The following is a 19,613-nucleotide window of genomic DNA, read 5'->3' as shown; positions in this document are numbered from 1 at the left end:
AATTCGGGTTAGTAACAGGCCGATTGGTTGGCTATTTGAGCCAGTAAAGGGGGCTTTGCTATTCTTGGGTAGTGGAATGACTTTTGCTTCCAGGCCTCCAGGCCTGAGTGCACACACTTTCTTGTAAGATTGAACATATGACAAATAGGAGTGGCAATATCATCTGCTATTATCATCTGTAATTTTCCACCCAAGTTGTCAAACCCAGGTGGCTTGTCATTGCTGATAGACAACCATTTTTTCACCTCTTCCACACTCACTTCACAGAATTCAAAATTACATTGCTTGTCTTTCATAATTTGGTCCACAGCGACATGAGAGACTGATCAACAACTACAGGAAGCATTTGGTTGGAGTCATTGCAGCTAAAGGTGGCACAACCAGTTATTGAGTGTAAGGGGGCAATTACTTTTTCACACAGGGGAATTGGGTGTTGCATAACTTTGTTTATTAAATAAATGAAATAAATATGTAATTGTTGTGTTATTTGTTCACTTATGTTCCCTTTATCTAATATTAAGTTTTGGTTGAAGATCTGATAACATTCAGTATCACAAATATGCAAAAGTAGAGAAAATTAGAAAGGGGGCAAATACTTTTTCATAGCACTGTATACATATATGTGGGTATTACTGAGGGTGGCTCCTGATAGTGGATAATATTTAACATGATACGAATTGTAAAATAAAATGGAGAAAAGCTTGGGCATATAATCACCGTACCTTCACCGCTATGCAATCTGGTTTCCGAGCTGGTCATGGGTGCACTTCAGCCACGCTCAAGGTCCTAAACGATATAATAACTGCAAATCGATAAAAGACAGTACTGTGCAGCCGTCTTCATCGACCTGGCCAAGGCTTTTGACTCTGTCAATCACTGCATTCTTATTGGCAGACTAAATAGCCTTGGTTTCTCAAATGACTGCTTCGCCTGGTTCACCAACTACTTCTCAGATGGAGTTCAATGTGTCAAATCTGAGGGCCTGTTGTCTGGACCTCTGGCAGTCTCTATGGGGGTGCCACAGCGTTCAATTCTCGGGCCGACTCTATTCTGTGTATATCAATGATGTCGCTCTTGCTGCTGGTGACTCTCAGATCCACCTCTACGCAGACGACACCATTTTGTATACATCTGGCCCTTCATTGGACACTGTGTGAACAAACCTCCAAATGAGCTTCAATGCCATACAATACTCCTTCCGTGGCCTCCAACTGCTCTTAAACGCTAGTAAAACTAAATGCATGCTCTTCAATCGAACGCTGCTTGCACAACTACAAATACCTAGGTGTCTGGTTAGACCGTAAACTCTCCTTCCAGACTCACATTAAGCATCTCCTATCCAAAGTTAAATCTAGAATCGGCTTCCTATTTCACAACAAAGCCTCCTTCACTCATGCTGCCAAACATGCCCTCGTAAACGGACTATCCTACAGATCCTTGACTTCGGCGATGTCATTTACAAAAATAGCTTCAACACTCTACTCAGCAAATTGGATGTAGTCTATCACAGTGCCATCCGTTTTGTCACCAAAGCCCCATATACTACCCACCATTGTGACCTGTACGCTCCGTTGGCTGGCCCTCACTACATATTCGTCGCCAAACCCACTGGCTTCAGGTCATCTATAAATCACTTCTAGGCAAATCCCCGCCTTATCTTAGATCATTGGTCACCATAGCAACACCCACCCGTAGGATGCGCTCCAGCAGGTATATCTCACTGGTCATCCCCAAAGCCAACACCTCCTTTGGCCGCCATTCCTTTCAGTTATGTGCTACAAATGACTGGAACGAACTGCAAAAATCTCTGAAGCTGGAGACACTTATCTCCCTCACTAACTTTAAGCATCAGTTGTCAGAGCAGCTTACCGATCACTGCACCTGTACACAGCCCATCTGTAATTAGCCCACCCAACTTCCTCATCCCCATATTGTTATTTATTTTGCTCATTTTCACCCCAGTATCTCTATTTGCACATCATCTTCTGCACATCTATCACTCGTGGTTAATACTAAATTGTAATTATTTTGCACTATGGCCTATTTATTGCCTTACCTCCATAACTTACTACATTTAAACACACTGTATATAGATTTTCTATTGTGTTATTGACTGTACATTTTGTTTTTGTTTATTCCATATGTAACTTTGTGTTGTTGTTGTTTTTATCGCACTGCTTTGCTTTATCTTGGCCAGGTCGCAGTTGTAAATGAGAACTTGTTCTCGACTGGCTTACATGGTTAAATAAAGGTGAAATAAAAAATATAAAAAATACTTTCTAAAGCGCATACATCAACTTGGCATATTCAGCCCTACAGAAGACTATAGTTCAGGTCTCCAAATTTCATCCATGCAAATTAGGAGGGCACACAATTAAAATTATGAATAACGGCACAGCTATTTATATACACTACATGACCAAAGGTATGTGGACACCTGCTTGTCAAACATTTCATTCCAAAATCATGGGCATTGATATGAGTTGGTTCCCCCTTTGCTGCTATAACAGCCCCACTCTTCTGGGAAGGCTTTCCACTAGAGTGAACTTCCACGTCCCCGGCTGAGCCGTTGTTGCTCCTAGACGTTTCCTCTTCACACCTAGACGTTTCCACTTCACAATAACAGCACTTACAGTTGACCGGGGTAGCTCTAGCGGGTAGAAATTTGACAAACTGACTTGTTGGAACGGTGGCATCCTATGACGTGCCACGTTGAAAGTCACTGAGCTCTTCAGTGACTTTCAACGTGGCACCGTCATAGGCGGGTTTGGAGCCAGAGACAGCAGGGGTTGAAATTGTAGAAGCAGGGGTTCAAGCTGTAGAACCCAGTTCCTACGATTTTATACACCTGTCAGCAACGTGTGTGGCTGAAATAGATTGCTGATTGACAGGCAGCTGTGTGAGAGGGTGTGTTTGATCCAGAGAGTATTACAAGAGCAGCAGTCTCAGCCCACTGTCAGTCTCAGCTAGTTTCCCTCCAAGTCACCTTGACCCTTAGCTCATCACAAGCAGAAGACCATGCCACACAAAATGGGTGAGTCTTTGTAAGAGTCCTAAATGCTTTGTGTGTTCCAGATTAGATGCCATTTTCACTTTGTCTTTATGCTAGAAGAAATGAGTTTATTTCATTGAGTAAGAAAAGCATTATCTTCAATACTTTGATGTGGCTTATCTGATCTGGTTGCAGCCGAAAGGTTCTGATCGTGTCGCCCACCAGAGTACTGGGTCATTTAACGCTGCAGCTAAAGATGCAGCTGTGACATTTCTCTGACTGCTCAGGGGCTGTAAGGTGGAGGTGTCTGACCTCTATGCCATGAAGTTTAAAGCCTCTGCTACTGTTGACGACATCACTGGTAACAGTCTGAACCATGCGTTACTTAATTACAGTAGTGAATGATAAGTGTGTGCTTGAGTGCCTATTAAATGCTTAAGGTCACCACAATTTTCTGTTGGCAAGAGCTTTTTCTTTTCTACCTCAACTTGCTTAGTCTCAGTCTGTTATGATTTATCAGGGGAGGTGAAGGATGCTGAGCACTTCCAGTATGGAGAGGAGACCATGCTGGCATGGAAGGAGGGCCGACTCTCTGCTGATATCACTGAGGAACACCGCAAACTCTCTGAAGCGGAGCTTGTCATATTCCAGGTGATCTCCTGCAGTACTGTTAAGTGTCTTGGGCTTACGTTGATGAAGCCAATTTTCCTAACCTAATTTTAAGTGTAGAGCCTTTAGTGCTTTTTGGATGGTGGCTGAAATGCACCCATTCCAGGTACTGGTTTTTGACTAGTGTCTCATCTCTCAGTTTCCTATGTACTGGTTCACTGTTCCTGCCATCATGAAGGGCTGGATGGACCGGGTGCTCACACTGGGATTTGCCTACACCTCAGAAAAGAGGTACAGCCAGGGCATCTTCAAGGTAGGGGATGCATGTAGGGCCTATGTAGATTACATTTTCAACCAGCAATGATCAAGAAATGACTCAGATTTTGCTCTTACTGTTACATCAGCTGTTGTACAATGACACAGGAGACATTTTACTGCAATGGGCCTTTTAATAACACCACAAATGGTTGGTTTACATGCTCCTTCAAGGTTCCTCCCATTATGTGGTCTATTCATATCAATGTTTCCCTCCAGGACAAGAAAGCCATGCTGTCCTTCACCACTGGATCCCAGGAGTCTATGTTCAGTGCCAATGGTATCAATGGAGACATGAATGTCACCCCTGTGGCCACTGCAGGTATGTTAGGCTTGGCTGACACTACCAGCATGTAGACTGCTGTACTGCAACGTGCTTTTTGCTTTCTATATGTTATCTCCACTGATGTCTGCTTTTATTATAAGCATTTGACTTCCAGGTTGGAAAGTGCTAATTTTAACGATTGGAGGACTGCTTCAGTTGGACAAATCAATTCATGTTTTATATACTTTAGCATGGTTATTGAATAAGTTCATTCCCTCTCTTTAGAACGGCATCCTGCACTACTGTGGTTTCCAGGTTCTGGCTCCTCAGATCTTCTGGGCTCCACCCCACATCCCCGCTGTGGCTCGGGACAGCATGCTGGAGGCATGGCGCACACGGCTGCAAGGGCTTCTGGGAGAAGTACCGCTTACTTTCACACCCTCTGACAGCTTTGATGGTGGGAGGGGCTTCCAGCTCAAAGAGGATGTCCAGGAGAAGCACTCAGCCAATGAGTTTGGCCTGTCTGTCGGAATCCACCTGGGCAAGCCCCTCCCACCCAACAGCCAGATCAAAGCTGGGGTGTGAAGGATACTGGAGGACTGTCATCCCTACACATGCTGCTTATGCTCTAAATAACAAATAAAGATTGGCTTCCTTAAACTGAACGGTGTTCACTTTAATACCACACTTGTTATTCAATGCTTTAACCTAGGTTTCATAGTTGGTCAACTGACTAATTAACTCGTCTGCAGTCTTCCACATTTTCTGATGGCATTCAAGTATTTTGTTTAGTTCACTAATCTTGTATGGTAGCCACTGGGTTGAGGCTCACTACTTTACAAAAGCAGCTTCATTACACTCAGTTCCATACTCCCCCCACGCAGACATGCTGTGACCTGTATGCTCTCTCACTGACGGGCTGGGTATGGGGTGGCTTGAGAAGCCTTGGACCCCTCTCCCACATGCCGCTTTGGTTTGGGTCAACCGGCGGGGCCTGTACCCTGCCACTCAAAGCCCTCAGCTTCCATACAGCGGGAAGAAATTGATCCGTTTAGGAGAAGGCTTACCATAGCGCTGAATGTAAAGAAAGCCCTCTGCGACCTTGCCTAAGAAATTGCATTGTGCTATGAATACACTGCTTGTAACTCCAGATTAGGATTTCTGCAACTATTTAGTGAAAATGTACATCTGGGATTGGTTCGGCGTCTAGGGAACACCCTTGTTTTGGCGGGAAGCACTTAATGCCACAGCGGAGGCACACTGGGAACATGGTCCGAGCCCTTGGGTTAATCTGGGTCTGCTGTTCCTTGACACAGGAAGCACAACTAACGGAGAGCTCAATCTTTCTGCAGTGTTTGTGAGTGTTTGCCATAGGGCCAGGAGTTTTCCCTGAATGGGTAATTGAGGTTTGGCATGTAACCTGTGTCAAGGGTGGGTATATTTGAGCATGTATAGGCTCTGACGCAGCCATGCTTGTCATAGTTGCAGGGTTTGGGCCAGGGTATGTTTGTCTGGAGGAGATCACCAGTCCTGTCCCATCCTGCTCTGCTATTGTTCTCCATGGTTCATCTCCCACACGCTGACAGGAAGGCTATTCTCCACAATCAATGGGAGGAAGTGGGTACTCGTGCCAGGATCGGCTGTCCAGAAGAGCTGCTCTGGATAGCTCAGGGAGGTAAAACACGCACATCCATTCAGAAAAACCTTTCTGGCACAGCGTTTGAAGCCTAAATGACTGGTGTTAATCACGCAAACCAACAGTTTAAGGCACTGGTTGAAAATATCCAATGAAGGCAATAGCAACTGAAAGTTAAGGGGAAAAGTAAGAACACAAACTTAACAGAAATTACATTAGATCCCTTACATTGAGACGAACCACTGAATTAAATGGATATGACACTTAAGAGCAGTAACTATATATTTCAGTTTGAATTACTTGGAATAATATTACATAATTTTACAATCAACAGACTGCCTATTTGTTTTGGACGGGGCAGTAAATGAGTTTCTCTGTCTGGGCACGACGTGACAATTACAAGTCAGTCAAACAATTATGACCAAAAACAGGGTACCAGTTATTATTTCTTCGCTGCAAGGATGCAGTCTGGCCACGACCAGATTCAAACCGTTTAAGACCCTCACCTCCGTCCACCATATGGCCGGACCAATCAGTGTCCTCTGATAATCTGTGGGGCTGGTTTAGTTGATGACGACAATGAAGAGCACCTGTACTGGGTGAAGAAGTCGAAAATCATAACAATGGCTGCTCTTGAGGTTGGTGTTGATGCTGCTATAGCAGCAGTTATATCAGAACTGGAGGTCACAACTTAATTGAAGGAACAGCGAATAACTGCATTAAATGCTTTTCTCTGGGAGAAAACGTTTTCGCTCTTCTCCTGACTGGGTTTAGCCAAGAGCTTGCTTTACCAGCTAGCTCCACCGGTAGTCAATAAGGCAGTGTATGGATACTTACAGAAAGACGCCAACCACTAGGTAAGAACGCAGTAATAACCTGTTAATAGATAATACGTAGCTGCTAAATACTGATATAAAGTTCAATGGATTTTCCTGGTTATGTAGAAACAATTATTCGTTACCAGAAGAACTATCAATAATAGAGGTTAGCTAGCTGTTAACAGTTTGTCTGTGTCGGTAGCTTCCCTCTCGCAGGCGCTTGCTAACTACACTTTCCCCAACGTTAGCTAGGTATTTGTTTAACATAGAGAGGCTTGTCAGTCGCCATTTCATGTAATTGCTTTACATTCACTCAATGCTGCACGTATTTAATCTCATCCAGGTAAATTGTGTTGTAATGGCGAAGGTGCATAAAGATGGCAGCCCCCATGTACTTACAGTGGGTCCTCTTTTAGTGTTATTGGCCTAAAAGTCTACTTCAACATATATCAATCAATCATTCCTTAATTCGTTCATCACATTACACAGTATACAAGTCATTCATGCCTTTAAATACAGTCAAGCATTTTAGTTACAAAACAAAATAACATAGGGATCCTTGAATAATTTAACAATAAATAAACCACAACATGTCAGCTAAAGCAATTCCATTCACAAATGCATGCAACTGTTTTTAATCTTGGCTGTATTAAACACTTTAATGCCTTTTTTTAGACTATATGGGATTGATTATATTTGTTTGTAAATTGTTATTGTACTTGTGGTGTTGTTTAAACTGTTCCAAACGGTCAGAAAAATATTGTAATCTAACAGAACATGTTTGAGACAAATACTGTAACAAGCACACAGCATGCACTCCTCCTACCCTCCTTGATATCCTTCTTATGTATTATTATAATTAGTATTATTATAGCTAAAATATTATTTAATACATTTCAAGTACATAAAAATTAACTTAGCAAGAGTCTGCATCTTTTTTATACCAATTTATTGAATGAATATCGCCCCGTAGCACTCACCTCTGTCATCATGAAGTGCTTTGAGAGACTAGTCAAGGATCATATCACCTTTACCTTACCTGTCACCCTAGACCCACTTCCAATTTGCTTACCACCCCAATAGATCCACAGACGATATAATCGCCATCACACTGCACGCTGCCCTATTCCATCTGGACAAGAGGAATACCTATGTAAGAATGCTGTTCATTGACTATAGCTCAACATTCAACAACTTAGTACCCTCCAAGCTCATCATTAAGCTCGAGGCCCTGGGTCTGAACCCCGCCCTGTGCAACTGGGTCCTGGACTTCCTGGACGGGGCCGCCCCGAGGTGGTGAAGGTAGGAAACAGCATCTCCACTTCACTGATCCTCAAAACTGGGGCCCCACAAGGGTGCGTGCTCAGCCCCCTCCTGTACTCCCTGTTCACCCATGACTGCGTGGCCAAGCACGCCTCCAACTCATTCATCAAGTTTGCAGACGACACAACAGTAGTTGGCTTGATTACCAACAATGACGAGACCGCCTACAGGGGAGGAGGTGATGGCTCTGGGATTGTGGTGCCAGGAAAATAACCTCTCACCCTCTCACTCGTGGACTTCAGGAAACAGCAGAGGGTGCACCCCCCTATCCACATCGACGGAACCGCAGTGGAGAAGGTGGAAAGCTTCAAGTTCCTTGGCGTACACATCACTGACAAACTGAAATGGTCCACCCACACAGACAGTGTGGTGAAGAAGGCGCAACAGAGCCTCTTCAACCTAAGGAGGCTGAAGAAATTTGTCTTGGCACCTAAAACCCTCACAAACTTTTACAGATTATTTTCCTAACTCCCTGTTTTTGGCACCTGACCACACAACTGGACAGTAGTCCAGGTGCGACAAAACTAGGGCCTGTAGGACTTGCCTTGTTGATAGTGTTGTTAAGAAGGCAGAGCAGCGCTTTATTATGGACAGACTTCTCCCAATCTTAGCTACTGTTGCATAAACATGTTTTGACTATGACAGTTTACAATCTAGGGATACTCCAAGAAGTTTAGTCGCCTCAACTTTCTTAGTTTCCACATTATTCATTACAAGATTTAGTTGAGGTTTAGGGTTTAGTGAATGATTTGTCCCAATTACAATGCTTTTATTTTTTGAAATATTTAGGACTAACTTATTTCTTGCCACTCATTCCGAAACTGACTGCAGCTCTTTGTTAAGTGTTGCAGTGAATTCACTCTTTATCCACAAAATAGCAGGGGGTGTTAAGCCATAACACACACTACCGGCCAAAAGTTTTTGAACACATACTCATTCAAGGGTTTTTCTTTACTTTTACTATTTTCCACATTGTAGAATAATAGTGAAGTCATTTTTCTTTGCTTATTTGAGCTGTTCTTGCAGAATATGTACTTGTTATTTTACCAAATAGGGCTATCTTCTGTATACCAACCCTACTTTGTCACAACACAAGTGATTGGCTCAAACGCATTAAGAAGGAAGAAATTCCAAAAATTAACTTTTAAGAAGGCACCTGTTAATTGAAATCCATTCCAGGTGACTACCTCATGAAGCTGGTTGAGAGAATGCCAAGAGTGTGTAAAGCTGTCGTCAAGGCAAATGGTGGCTATTTGAAGAATCTCAAATATAAAATATATTTTGATTTGTTTAACACTTTTTGGGTTACTGCATGATTCCATATGTGTTATTTCATAGTTTTGATGTCTTCACTATTATTCTACAATGTGGAAAATTGTAAAAATAAAGAAAAACCTTGAATGAGTAGGTGTTCTAAAACTTTTGACCAGTAGTGTACGTTTTTCCAGCAGCAGACTATGATCAATATGTCAAAAGCAGCCCTGAAGTCTAGCAAAAGTCTAGCAAAAATCTTTTTTTATCATCAAAATCATCAATTTCACTCAGCCAATCATCAGTCATTTGTGTAAGTGCCGTGCATGTTGAATTCCCTTCCCTATAAGCGTGCTGAAAGTCTGTTGTCAATTTGTTTACAGTAAAATAGCATTGTATCTGGTCAAACACAATTTTTCCAAAAGTTTAATTCGGGTTAGTAACAGGCCGATTGGTTGGCTATTTGAGCCAGTAAAGGGGGCTTTGCTATTCTTGGGTAGTGGAATGACTTTTGCTTCCAGGCCTCCAGGCCTGAGTGCACACACTTTCTTGTAAGATTGAACATATGACAAATAGGAGTGGCAATATCATCTGCTATTATCATCTGTAATTTTCCACCCAAGTTGTCAAACCCAGGTGGCTTGTCATTGCTGATAGACAACCATTTTTTCACCTCTTCCACACTCACTTCACAGAATTCAAAATTACATTGCTTGTCTTTCATAATTTGGTCCACAGCGACATGAGAGACTGATCAACAACTACAGGAAGCATTTGGTTGGAGTCATTGCAGCTAAAGGTGGCACAACCAGTTATTGAGTGTAAGGGGCAATTACTTTTTCACACAGGGGAATTGGGTGTTGCATAACTTTGTTTATTAAATAAATGAAATAAATATGTAATTGTTGTGTTATTTGTTCACTTATGTTCCCTTTATCTAATATTAAGTTTTGGTTGAAGATCTGATAACATTCAGTATCACAAATATGCAAAAGTAGAGAAAATTAGAAAGGGGGCAAATACTTTTTCATAGCACTGTATACATATATGTGGGTATTACTGAGGGTGGCTCCTGATAGTGGATAATATTTAACATGATACGAATTGTAAAATAAAATGGAGAAAAGCTTGGGCATATAATCACCGTACCTTCACCGCTATGCAATCTGGTTTCCGAGCTGGTCATGGGTGCACTTCAGCCACGCTCAAGGTCCTAAACGATATAATAACTGCAAATCGATAAAAGACAGTACTGTGCAGCCGTCTTCATCGACCTGGCCAAGGCTTTTGACTCTGTCAATCACTGCATTCTTATTGGCAGACTAAATAGCCTTGGTTTCTCAAATGACTGTTTCGCCTGGTTCACCAACTACTTCTCAGATGGAGTTCAATGTGTCAAATCTGAGGGCCTGTTGTCTGGACCTCTGGCAGTCTCTATGGGGTGCCACAGCCGTTCAATTCTCCGGGCCGACTCTATTCTGTGTATATCAATGATGTCGCTCTTGCTGCTGGTGACTCTCAGATCCACCTCTACGCAGACGACACCATTTTGTATACATCTGGCCCTTCATTGGACACTGTGTGAACAAACCTCCAAATGAGCTTCAATGCCATACAATACTCCTTCCGTGGCCTCCAACTGCTCTTAAACGCTAGTAAAACTAAATGCATGCTCTTCAATCGAACGCTGCTTGCACAACTACAAATACCTAGGTGTCTGGTTAGACCGTAAACTCTCCTTCCAGACTCACATTAAGCATCTCCTATCCAAAGTTAAATCTAGAATCGGCTTCCTATTTCACAACAAAGCCTCCTTCACTCATGCTGCCAAACATGCCCTCGTAAAACGGACTATCCTACAGATCCTTGACTTCGGCGATGTCATTTACAAAATAGCTTCCAACACTCTACTCAGCAAATTGGATGTAGTCTATCACAGTGCCATCCGTTTTGTCACCAAAGCCCCATATACTACCCACCATTGTGACCTGTACGCTCTCGTTGGCTGGCCCTCACTACATATTCGTCGCCAAACCCACTGGCTTCAGGTCATCTATAAATCACTTCTAGGCAAATCCCCGCCTTATCTTAGATCATTGGTCACCATAGCAACACCCACCCGTAGGATGCGCTCCAGCAGGTATATCTCACTGGTCATCCCCAAAGCCAACACCTCCTTTGGCCGCCATTCCTTTCAGTTATGTGCTACAAATGACTGGAACGAACTGCAAAAATCTCTGAAGCTGGAGACACTTATCTCCCTCACTAACTTTAAGCATCAGTTGTCAGAGCAGCTTACCGATCACTGCACCTGTACACAGCCCATCTGTAATTAGCCCACCCAACTTCCTCATCCCCATATTGTTATTTATTTTGCTCATTTTCACCCCAGTATCTCTATTTGCACATCATCTTCTGCACATCTATCACTCGTGTTAATACTAAATTGTAATTATTTTGCACTATGGCCTATTTATTGCCTTACCTCCATAACTTACTACATTTAAACACACTGTATATAGATTTTCTATTGTGTTATTGACTGTACATTTTGTTTTTGTTTATTCCATATGTAACTTTGTGTTGTTGTTGTTTTTATCGCACTGCTTTGCTTTATCTTGGCCAGGTCGCAGTTGTAAATGAGAACTTGTTCTCGACTGGCTTACATGGTTAAATAAAGGTGAAATAAAAAATATAAAAAATACTTTCTAAAGCGCATACATCAACTTGGCATATTCAGCCCTACAGAAGACTATAGTTCAGGTCTCCAAATTTCATCCATGCAAATTAGGAGGGCACACAATTAAAATTATGAATAACGGCACAGCTATTTATATACACTACATGACCAAAGGTATGTGGACACCTGCTTGTCAAACATTTCATTCCAAAATCATGGGCATTGATATGGAGTTGGTTCCCCCCTTTGCTGCTATAACAGCCTCCACTCTTCTGGGAAGGCTTTCCACTAGAGTGAACTACCACGTCCCGGCTGAGCCGTTGTTGCTCCTAGACGTTTCCTCTTCACACCTAGACGTTTCCACTTCACAATAACAGCACTTACAGTTGACCGGGGTAGCTCTAGCAGGGTAGAAATTTGACAAACTGACTTGTTGGAACGGTGGCATCCTATGACGGTGCCACGTTGAAAGTCACTGAGCTCTTCAGTGACTTTCAACGTGGCACCGTCATAGGGCGGGGTGGGTGTGGAGCCAGAGACAGCAGGGGTTGAAATTGTAGAAGCAGGGGTTCAAGCTGTAGAACCCAGTTCCTACGATTTTATACACCTGTCAGCAACGTGTGTGGCTGAAATAGCCGAATCCACTAATTTGAAGGGGTGTCCATATACATTATATATACAGAATAATCTTATTTCACTGTGGAAAAGGGTCTGCAATACATGTCATGTTGGTATGATTTTCAGTTTGCTTCCTTTTGGCTGGTTTGACATTCGTCTCCAAGGATCATAAGGAAAAATCATCTGTGTCTTTACAATGTCCTTCTCTAAACGGATTACTAATTTACCGATCTATTATCAATTTATAAATTACAATGCATGGAGAATACATAATATGGTTTTTCCACTTGTAACCGTAAGGTTCCTGCGACCTTATTCATGGTTTCCTTACGCATAAACATGGTGGCATTAAGTCAAGTCCAAAATACAGTGTTTCTGTAGACACACCTCCAAAACACCTTCATTTATTTGAGCTCCACCTAAAATGAAAAGTGTATGACTAGCATTCTATTCTCATGCTTACGTTCAAGGTCAGAATATGTATAGAGAGAAAAGCGCATGAAAAGGGAATTGCATTCAATTTATGCAAGCTTAACCTCTTAACGATCAGACCCTTTTTTTCAATTTTCGCCTAAAATGACATACCCAAATTTAACTGCCTGTAGCTCAGGACCTGAAGCAAGGATATGCATATTCTTGATACCATTTGAAAGGAAACACTTTGAAGTTGAAATGCAAGAGAAAGGCCACATTATAATATTGCAGTTTAGGCGCAATTTTGGTCACTAGATGGAAGCAGTGTGTGTGAAAAGTTTCAGATTGATCCAGTGAAGCATTTTAATACTGGACTATTTTGTATCAAGTCTGGTCAATTGATACATTTTCAAGTACATAACTATAGAGAACATACAAAAATGATATGGTAATACAAAATGTAAGTTTACACACTCCCAGGAATGTCATACATGATGGATCATTAGCTTATACACTAACTTTCTAGATGGCCGGGCGGGGTTTGTGTGGAGCCAGAGACAGCAGGGGTTCAAACTGTAGAACACAGTTCATACATTTGAATATAAAAATAGATTTAATCAAACAAAACTATGCTACATTTTATCTCTGGGACCCTTAGGATGACAAATCAGAGCAAGATATGTAAGTACATTATTTACCGTCAGAGGTGAATATATCAAACCAGTTGCAGTGATAATTTGTGTTGTTGTTTTGCACTCTCCTCAAACAATAGCATGGTCTTTTTTCACTGTAATAGATACTGTAAATTGGACAGTGCAGTTAGATTAACAAGAATTTAAGCTTTCTGGTAATATAAGATATGTCTATGTCCTGGAAAGTTTGCTGTTACTTACAACAGTCATGCTAATCACATTAGCGCACGGTAGATCAACCGTCCCGTATACGGGACACCGATCCTGTAGAGGTTAAGTCAGGTCTGAATTGGGCCCATGTGCATACAGATTACTTGCCTGTCGTTTTCCCTCGCTGTACTCTCTTTCATTCAGTTTCTTCTTCACATCAGCAAAGAACGACTCTGCATTGTCTGCTTCACATGAGGCTTACGTTTAGGATGGTGGACCATTCTTGATTAACACGGGAAACTGTGGAGCGAGAAAAACCCAGCATGTTGCAGTTCTTGACATACTCAAACCAGTGCACCTGGCATCTTCTACCATAGCCCGTTCAACAAGACATAAATATTTTATCTTCACATTCACATTCTGAATGTTACACATACACAATCAATGCCTCAATTGCCTGAAGACAATTGTCTTAGAACAAAATAAATCCTTCTTTAAATCGGTCTCCTCCCCTTCATGTACACTGATTGAAGTGTCTTTAACAGGTGACATCAGTAAGGGGTCATAGCTTTCACCTGGATAGTCTGTCATGGAAAGAGCAGGTGTTCCTAATATTTTGTACACTCAGTGCAGATGATCCCAATTTTAGCTCAAAGACGGTTGCAATTTGTGTATTTTTAAAAGTATTTGGATAGTGCTCAAACATAGACATCATATCTGAATTTCTCCATCTTTATGCATCATTGTTTTGTTTGGTCTTTTTCCTGTATTTTTTAGAAGCATCCAGCGGCAGACAGTGAGCGCTGAGGGCGCCCGGTCTGTGAACGTCTCAGATGGTGTTTTTGCTTCTCAGTTGGTATGTTCGCATGCAGTGTTCTAATGCCATGGACCAAGGCCATATACAGGTCTGGTCAGACTGGCCAACCAGGAATAGGGCCATTCCGCCCCTGGCTGAAACCCTCATATTAAACACCAATGGTATTCACTAAGTTGATAGGTTATATTTAGGATAATCTTTTACAGCTTTGTCATTATATTTTCTATTCTAAAATCATCGTATTGTATTATTTTATATATTTTACATGTGATAAGGCCACACAAAGGGCCAGAGATAATTACAGACACCTGTGATAATCTGGGTGGAAGAATGCCACTAGATGTCATGTTATAAATTACATAAAATCCTTGAAAGTTACCAAACTTCAACTTTGTACGTTACCAGAAATATACCCTCCCTTTGCAACCCTATCTGCACCTATAGCGAACACACCCACAACACATGTAAACACACTCTGATCTATAATCAGCTCAATTTCTTTTCAACACTCAACACATATAGTTCGGGAGTCCACAAGGACCTGAGGAGTCGAACAAAATCAATTGAGATTCTCCTGGGGAGAGAGAGATATGACAGACTTCTTGATTGATTGACTGACAGACGATTAGCGTGATTGCTGATTGACAGGCAGCTGTGTGAGAGGGTGTGTTTGGTCCAGAGAGTATTACAAGAGCAGCAGTCTCAGCCCTGTCAGTCTCAGCTAGTTTCCCTCCAAGTCACCTTGACCCTTAGCTCATCATAAGCAGAAGACCATGCCACACAAAATGGGTGAGTCATTTGTAAGAGTCCTAAATGCTTTTGTGTGTTCCAGATTAGATGCCATTTTCACTTTGTCTTTATGCTAGAAGAAATGAGTTTATTTCATTGAGTAAGAAAAGCATTATCTTCAATACTTTGATGTGGCTTATCTGATCTGGTTGCAGCCGAGAAGGTTCTGATCGTGTACGCCCACCAGAGTACTGGGTCATTTAACGCTGCAGCTAAAGATGCAGCTGTGACAGCTCTGACTGCTCAGGGCTGTAAGGTGGAGGTGTCTGACCTCTACGCCATGAAGTTTAAAGCCTCTGCTACTGTTGACGATATCACTGGTAACAGTCTGAACCATGCGTTACTTAATTACAGTAGTGAATGATAAGAGTGTAAGCTTGAGTGCCTATTAAATGCTTAAGGTCACAACAATTTTCTGTTGGCAAGAGCTTTTTCTTTTCTACCTCAACTTGCTTAGTCTCAGTCTGTTATGATTTATCAGGGGAGGTGAAGGATGCTGAGCACTTCCAGTATGGAGAGGAGACCATGCTGGCATGGAAGGAGGGCCGACTCTCTGCTGATATCACTGAGGAACACCGCAAACTCTCTGAAGCGGAGCTTGTCATATTCCAGGTGATCTCCTGCAGTACTGTTAAGTGTCTTAGGCTCAAAGTTTATGAAGCCAATTTTCCTAACCTCATTTTAAGTGTAGAGCCTTTAGTGCTTTTTGGATGGTGGCTGACATGCACCCATTCCAGGTACTGGTTTTTGACTAGTGTCTCATCTCTCAGTTTCCTATGTACTGGTTCACTGTTCCTGCCATCATGAAGGGCTGGATGGACCGGGTGCTCACACTGGGATTTGCCTACACCTCAGAAAAGAGGTACAGCCAGGGCATCTTCAAGGTAGGGGATGCATGTAGGGCCTATGTAGATTACATTTTCAACCAGCAATGATCAAGAATGACTCAGATTTTGCTCTTACTGTTACATCAGCTGTTGTACAATGACACAGGAGACATTTACTGCAATGGGCCTTTTAATAACACCACAAATGGTTGGTTTACATGCTCCTTCAAGGTTCCTCCCATTCTGTGGTCCATTCATATCAATGTCTCCTCACCTTGTTTCCCTCCAGGACAAGAAAGCCATGCTGTCCTTCACCACTGGATCCCAGGAGTCTATGTTCAGTGCCAATGGTATCAATGGAGACATGAATGTCACCCTGTGGCCACTGCAGGTATGTTAGGCTTGGCTGGCATGTAGATTGCTCTACAGTAATGAGCCTAAGCTTTCATCTGTTATCCCCACTGGATCTTTGCTTTTGACTTTCAGATTGGCAAGTACTAATATTGATGAAGGATTGCATAATTTGACCAAATCAATTAATGTGTTAATATCTACTTGAGCATGTTTATTCTCCCCCTGTAGAATGGCATCCTGCACTACTGTGGTTTTCAGGTTCTGGCTCCTCAGATCTTCTGGGCTCCACCCCACATCCCCGCTGTGGCTCGGGACCGCATGCTGGAGGCATGGCGCACACGGCTGCAAGGGCTTCTGGGAGAAGTACCGCTTACTTTCACACCCTCTGACAGCTTTGATGGTGGGAGGGGCTTCCAGCTCAAAGAGGATGTCCAGGAGAAGCACTCAGCCAATGAGTTTGGCCTGTCTGTTGGAATCCACCTGGGCAAGCCCCTCCCACCCAACAGCCAGATCAAAGCTGGGGTGTGAAGGATACTGGAGGACTGTCATCCTACACATGCTGCTTATGCTCTAAATAACAAATAAAGATTGGCTTCCTTAAACTGAACGGTGTTCACTTTAATACCACACTTGTTATTCAATGCTTTAACCTAGGTTTCATAGTTGGTCAACTGACTAATTAACTCGTCTGCAGTCTTCCACATTTTCTGATGGCATTCAAGTATTTTGTTTAGTTCACTAATCTTGTATGGTAGCCACTGGGTTGAGGCTCACTACTTTACAAAAGCAGCTTCATAACACTCAGTTCCATACTCTCCCCACGCAGACATGCTGTGACCTGTATGCTCTCTCACTGACGGGCTGGGTATGGGGTGGCTTGAGAAGCCTTGGACCCCTCTCACACATGCCGCTTTGGTTTGGGTCAACCGGCGGGGCCTGTACCCTGCCACTCAAAGCCCTCAGCTTCCATACAGCGGGAAGAAATTGATCCGTTTAGGAGAAGGCTTACCATAGGCAAGGTCGCAGAGGGCTTTCTTTACATTCAGCGCTAAGTTATTGCATTGTGCTATGAATACACTGCTTGTTACTCCAGATTAGGATTTCTGCAACTGTTTAGTGACAATGTACCTCTAGGATTGGTTTGGAGTGAGGGGAGCTCCCTTGTTTTGGTGGGAAGCACTTAATTCCACAGCGGAAGCACACTGGGAACATGGTCCGAGCCCTTGGGTTCATCTGGGACTGCTGTTCCAAGACACAGGAAGCACAACTAAGGGCGAGCTCAAGCTTATTGCAGTGTTTGTGCGAGTGTTTGCCTTAGGGCCAGGAGTTTTCCCTGATCGGGTAATTGAGGTTTGTGGCATGTAACCTGTGTCAAGGGTGGGTATATTTGAGCATGTATAGGCTCTGAAGCAGCCATGCTTGTCAGCAATAGTTACAGGGTTTGGGCCAGGGTATGTTTGTCTGGAGGGAGATCACCAGTCCTGTCCCATCCTGCTCTGCTATTGTTCTCCATGGTTCTCATCTCCCACACGCTGACAGGAAGGCTATTCTCCACAGTCAATGGGAGGAAGTGGGTACTCGTGCCAGGATCGGCTGCTCTGGGTATCTCAGGGAGGTAAAACACGTACATCCATTCAGAAAAACCTTTCTGGCACAGCGTTTGAAGCCTAAATGACTGTTAATCACGCAAACCAACAGTTTTTAAAGGCACTGGTTGAAAATATCCAATAGAAGGCAATAGCAACTCAAAGTAAGAACACAAACTTAACAGACATTACATTAGACCCCTTACAATGAGACAAAACACTGAATTAAATGGATTTTACACTTAAGAGCAGTAACTATATATTTCCAGTTTGAAGGACTTGGAATAATATTACATAGGCAGTCTTTTGATTGTAAAAATTATATTTGTTTTGACAGGGCAGTAAATGAGTTTCTCTGTCTGGGCATGACGTGACAAGTCAGTCATAAACAATTATGACCAAAAACAGGGTACCAGTTACCGCAAGCTTATGTTATTTTTTTCGCTGCAAGGATGCAGTCTGGCCACAACCAGATTCAAACCATTTGAGCCCCTTCCTTCCGTCCACCATATGGCCGGACCAATCAGTGTCCTCTGATAATCTGTGGGGCTGGTTTAGTTGATGACAACGAAGAGCACCTGTACTGGGCGAAGAAGTCGAAAATCATAAAATGTTGTCCTCTGTAGCTCAATTGGTAGAGCATGGCGCTTGTAACGCCAGGGTAGTGGGTTCGATCCCCGGGACCACCCATACGTAAAAATGTATGCACACGACTGTAAGTCGCTTTGGATAAAAGCGTCTGCTAAATGGCATATTATTATTATATTATAACAATGGCTGCTCTTGAGGTTGGTGTTGATGCTGATATATCAGCAGTTATATCAGAACTGGAGGTCACAACTTAATTTAAGGAACAGCGAATAACTGCATTAAATGCTTTTCTCTGGGAGAAAACGTTTTCGCTCTTCTCCTGACTGGGTTTAGCCAAGAGCTTGCTTCACCAGCTAGCTCCACCGATAGTCAATAAGGCAGTGTACGGATACTTACAGTAAGACGGCAACCACTAGGTAAGAACGCATTAATAACCTGTTCATATATAATACGTAGCTGCTAAATACTGATATAAAGTTCAATGTATTTTCCTGGTTATGTAGAAACAATTATTAGTTACCAGAAGAACTATCAATAATAGAGGTTAGCTGGCTATTAACAGGGTGTCTGTGTCCGTAGCTTCCCTCTCGCAGGCGCTTGCCAACTTCACTTTCCCCCACGTTAGCTAGGTATTTGTGTAACATAGAGAGGCTCGCCAGTCGTCATTTCATGTAATTGCTTTACATTCACTCAATGCTGCACGTATTTAAGCTCCTCCAGGTATATTGGTCCACAAGTGTTGTAATGGCGAAGGTGCATAAAGATGGCAGCCCCCATGTACTTACAGTGGGTCCTCATTTAGTGTTATTGGCCTAAAGGTCTACTTCAACATATATCAATCAATCATTCCTTAATTTGTTCATCTCATTACACAGTATACAAGTCA

The 19,613-nt window shown here is 42.6% G+C and overlaps 1 protein-coding gene and 1 pseudogene across 3 annotated transcripts; both read left to right on the top strand.

Moving 5' to 3' along the window:
* Positions 1-2,972: 2,972 nt before the first annotated feature.
* On the top strand, positions 2,973-17,157 carry LOC121536853 (NAD(P)H dehydrogenase [quinone] 1-like). Of its 3 annotated transcripts, none has more exons than XM_045206425.1 (6): positions 2,973-3,034; positions 15,525-15,689; positions 15,851-15,981; positions 16,140-16,253; positions 16,486-16,587; positions 16,779-17,157. In XM_045206425.1, exons 1-6 carry the CDS (start codon positions 3,019-3,021, stop codon positions 17,076-17,078), a joined length of 828 nt encoding a protein of 275 aa, XP_045062360.1. In that variant the 5' UTR covers positions 2,973-3,018; the 3' UTR covers positions 17,079-17,157. The 3 variants fall into 3 exon arrangements, with proteins under 3 accessions (XP_045062360.1, XP_041700384.1, XP_041700383.1); XM_041844450.2 differs by lacking the exon at positions 2,973-3,034 and adding an exon at positions 15,267-15,369 and having other exon boundaries at positions 16,809-17,157; XM_041844449.2 differs by lacking the exon at positions 2,973-3,034 and adding an exon at positions 15,267-15,369.
* LOC123481719 lies at positions 3,058-4,846 on the top strand (annotated as a pseudogene).
* Positions 17,158-19,613: the final 2,456 nt, after the last annotated feature.

The sequence above is a fragment of the Coregonus clupeaformis genome, chromosome 23 (assembly GCF_020615455.1).
Source record: "Coregonus clupeaformis isolate EN_2021a chromosome 23, ASM2061545v1, whole genome shotgun sequence".
Taxonomy (NCBI): domain Eukaryota; kingdom Metazoa; phylum Chordata; class Actinopteri; order Salmoniformes; family Salmonidae; genus Coregonus; species Coregonus clupeaformis.
This window is presented reverse-complemented; position numbering and strand designations above follow the sequence as displayed.

Excerpts from the sequence above, each read along its gene's own strand:
- LOC121536853 (XM_045206425.1), top strand. Across the intron at positions 15,982-16,139 it reads CGGAGCTTGTCATATTCCAG|TTTCCTATGTACTGGTTCAC; the intron begins GTGATCTCCTGC and ends CTCATCTCTCAG. Across the intron at positions 16,254-16,485 it reads ACAGCCAGGGCATCTTCAAG|GACAAGAAAGCCATGCTGTC; the intron begins GTAGGGGATGCA and ends GTTTCCCTCCAG.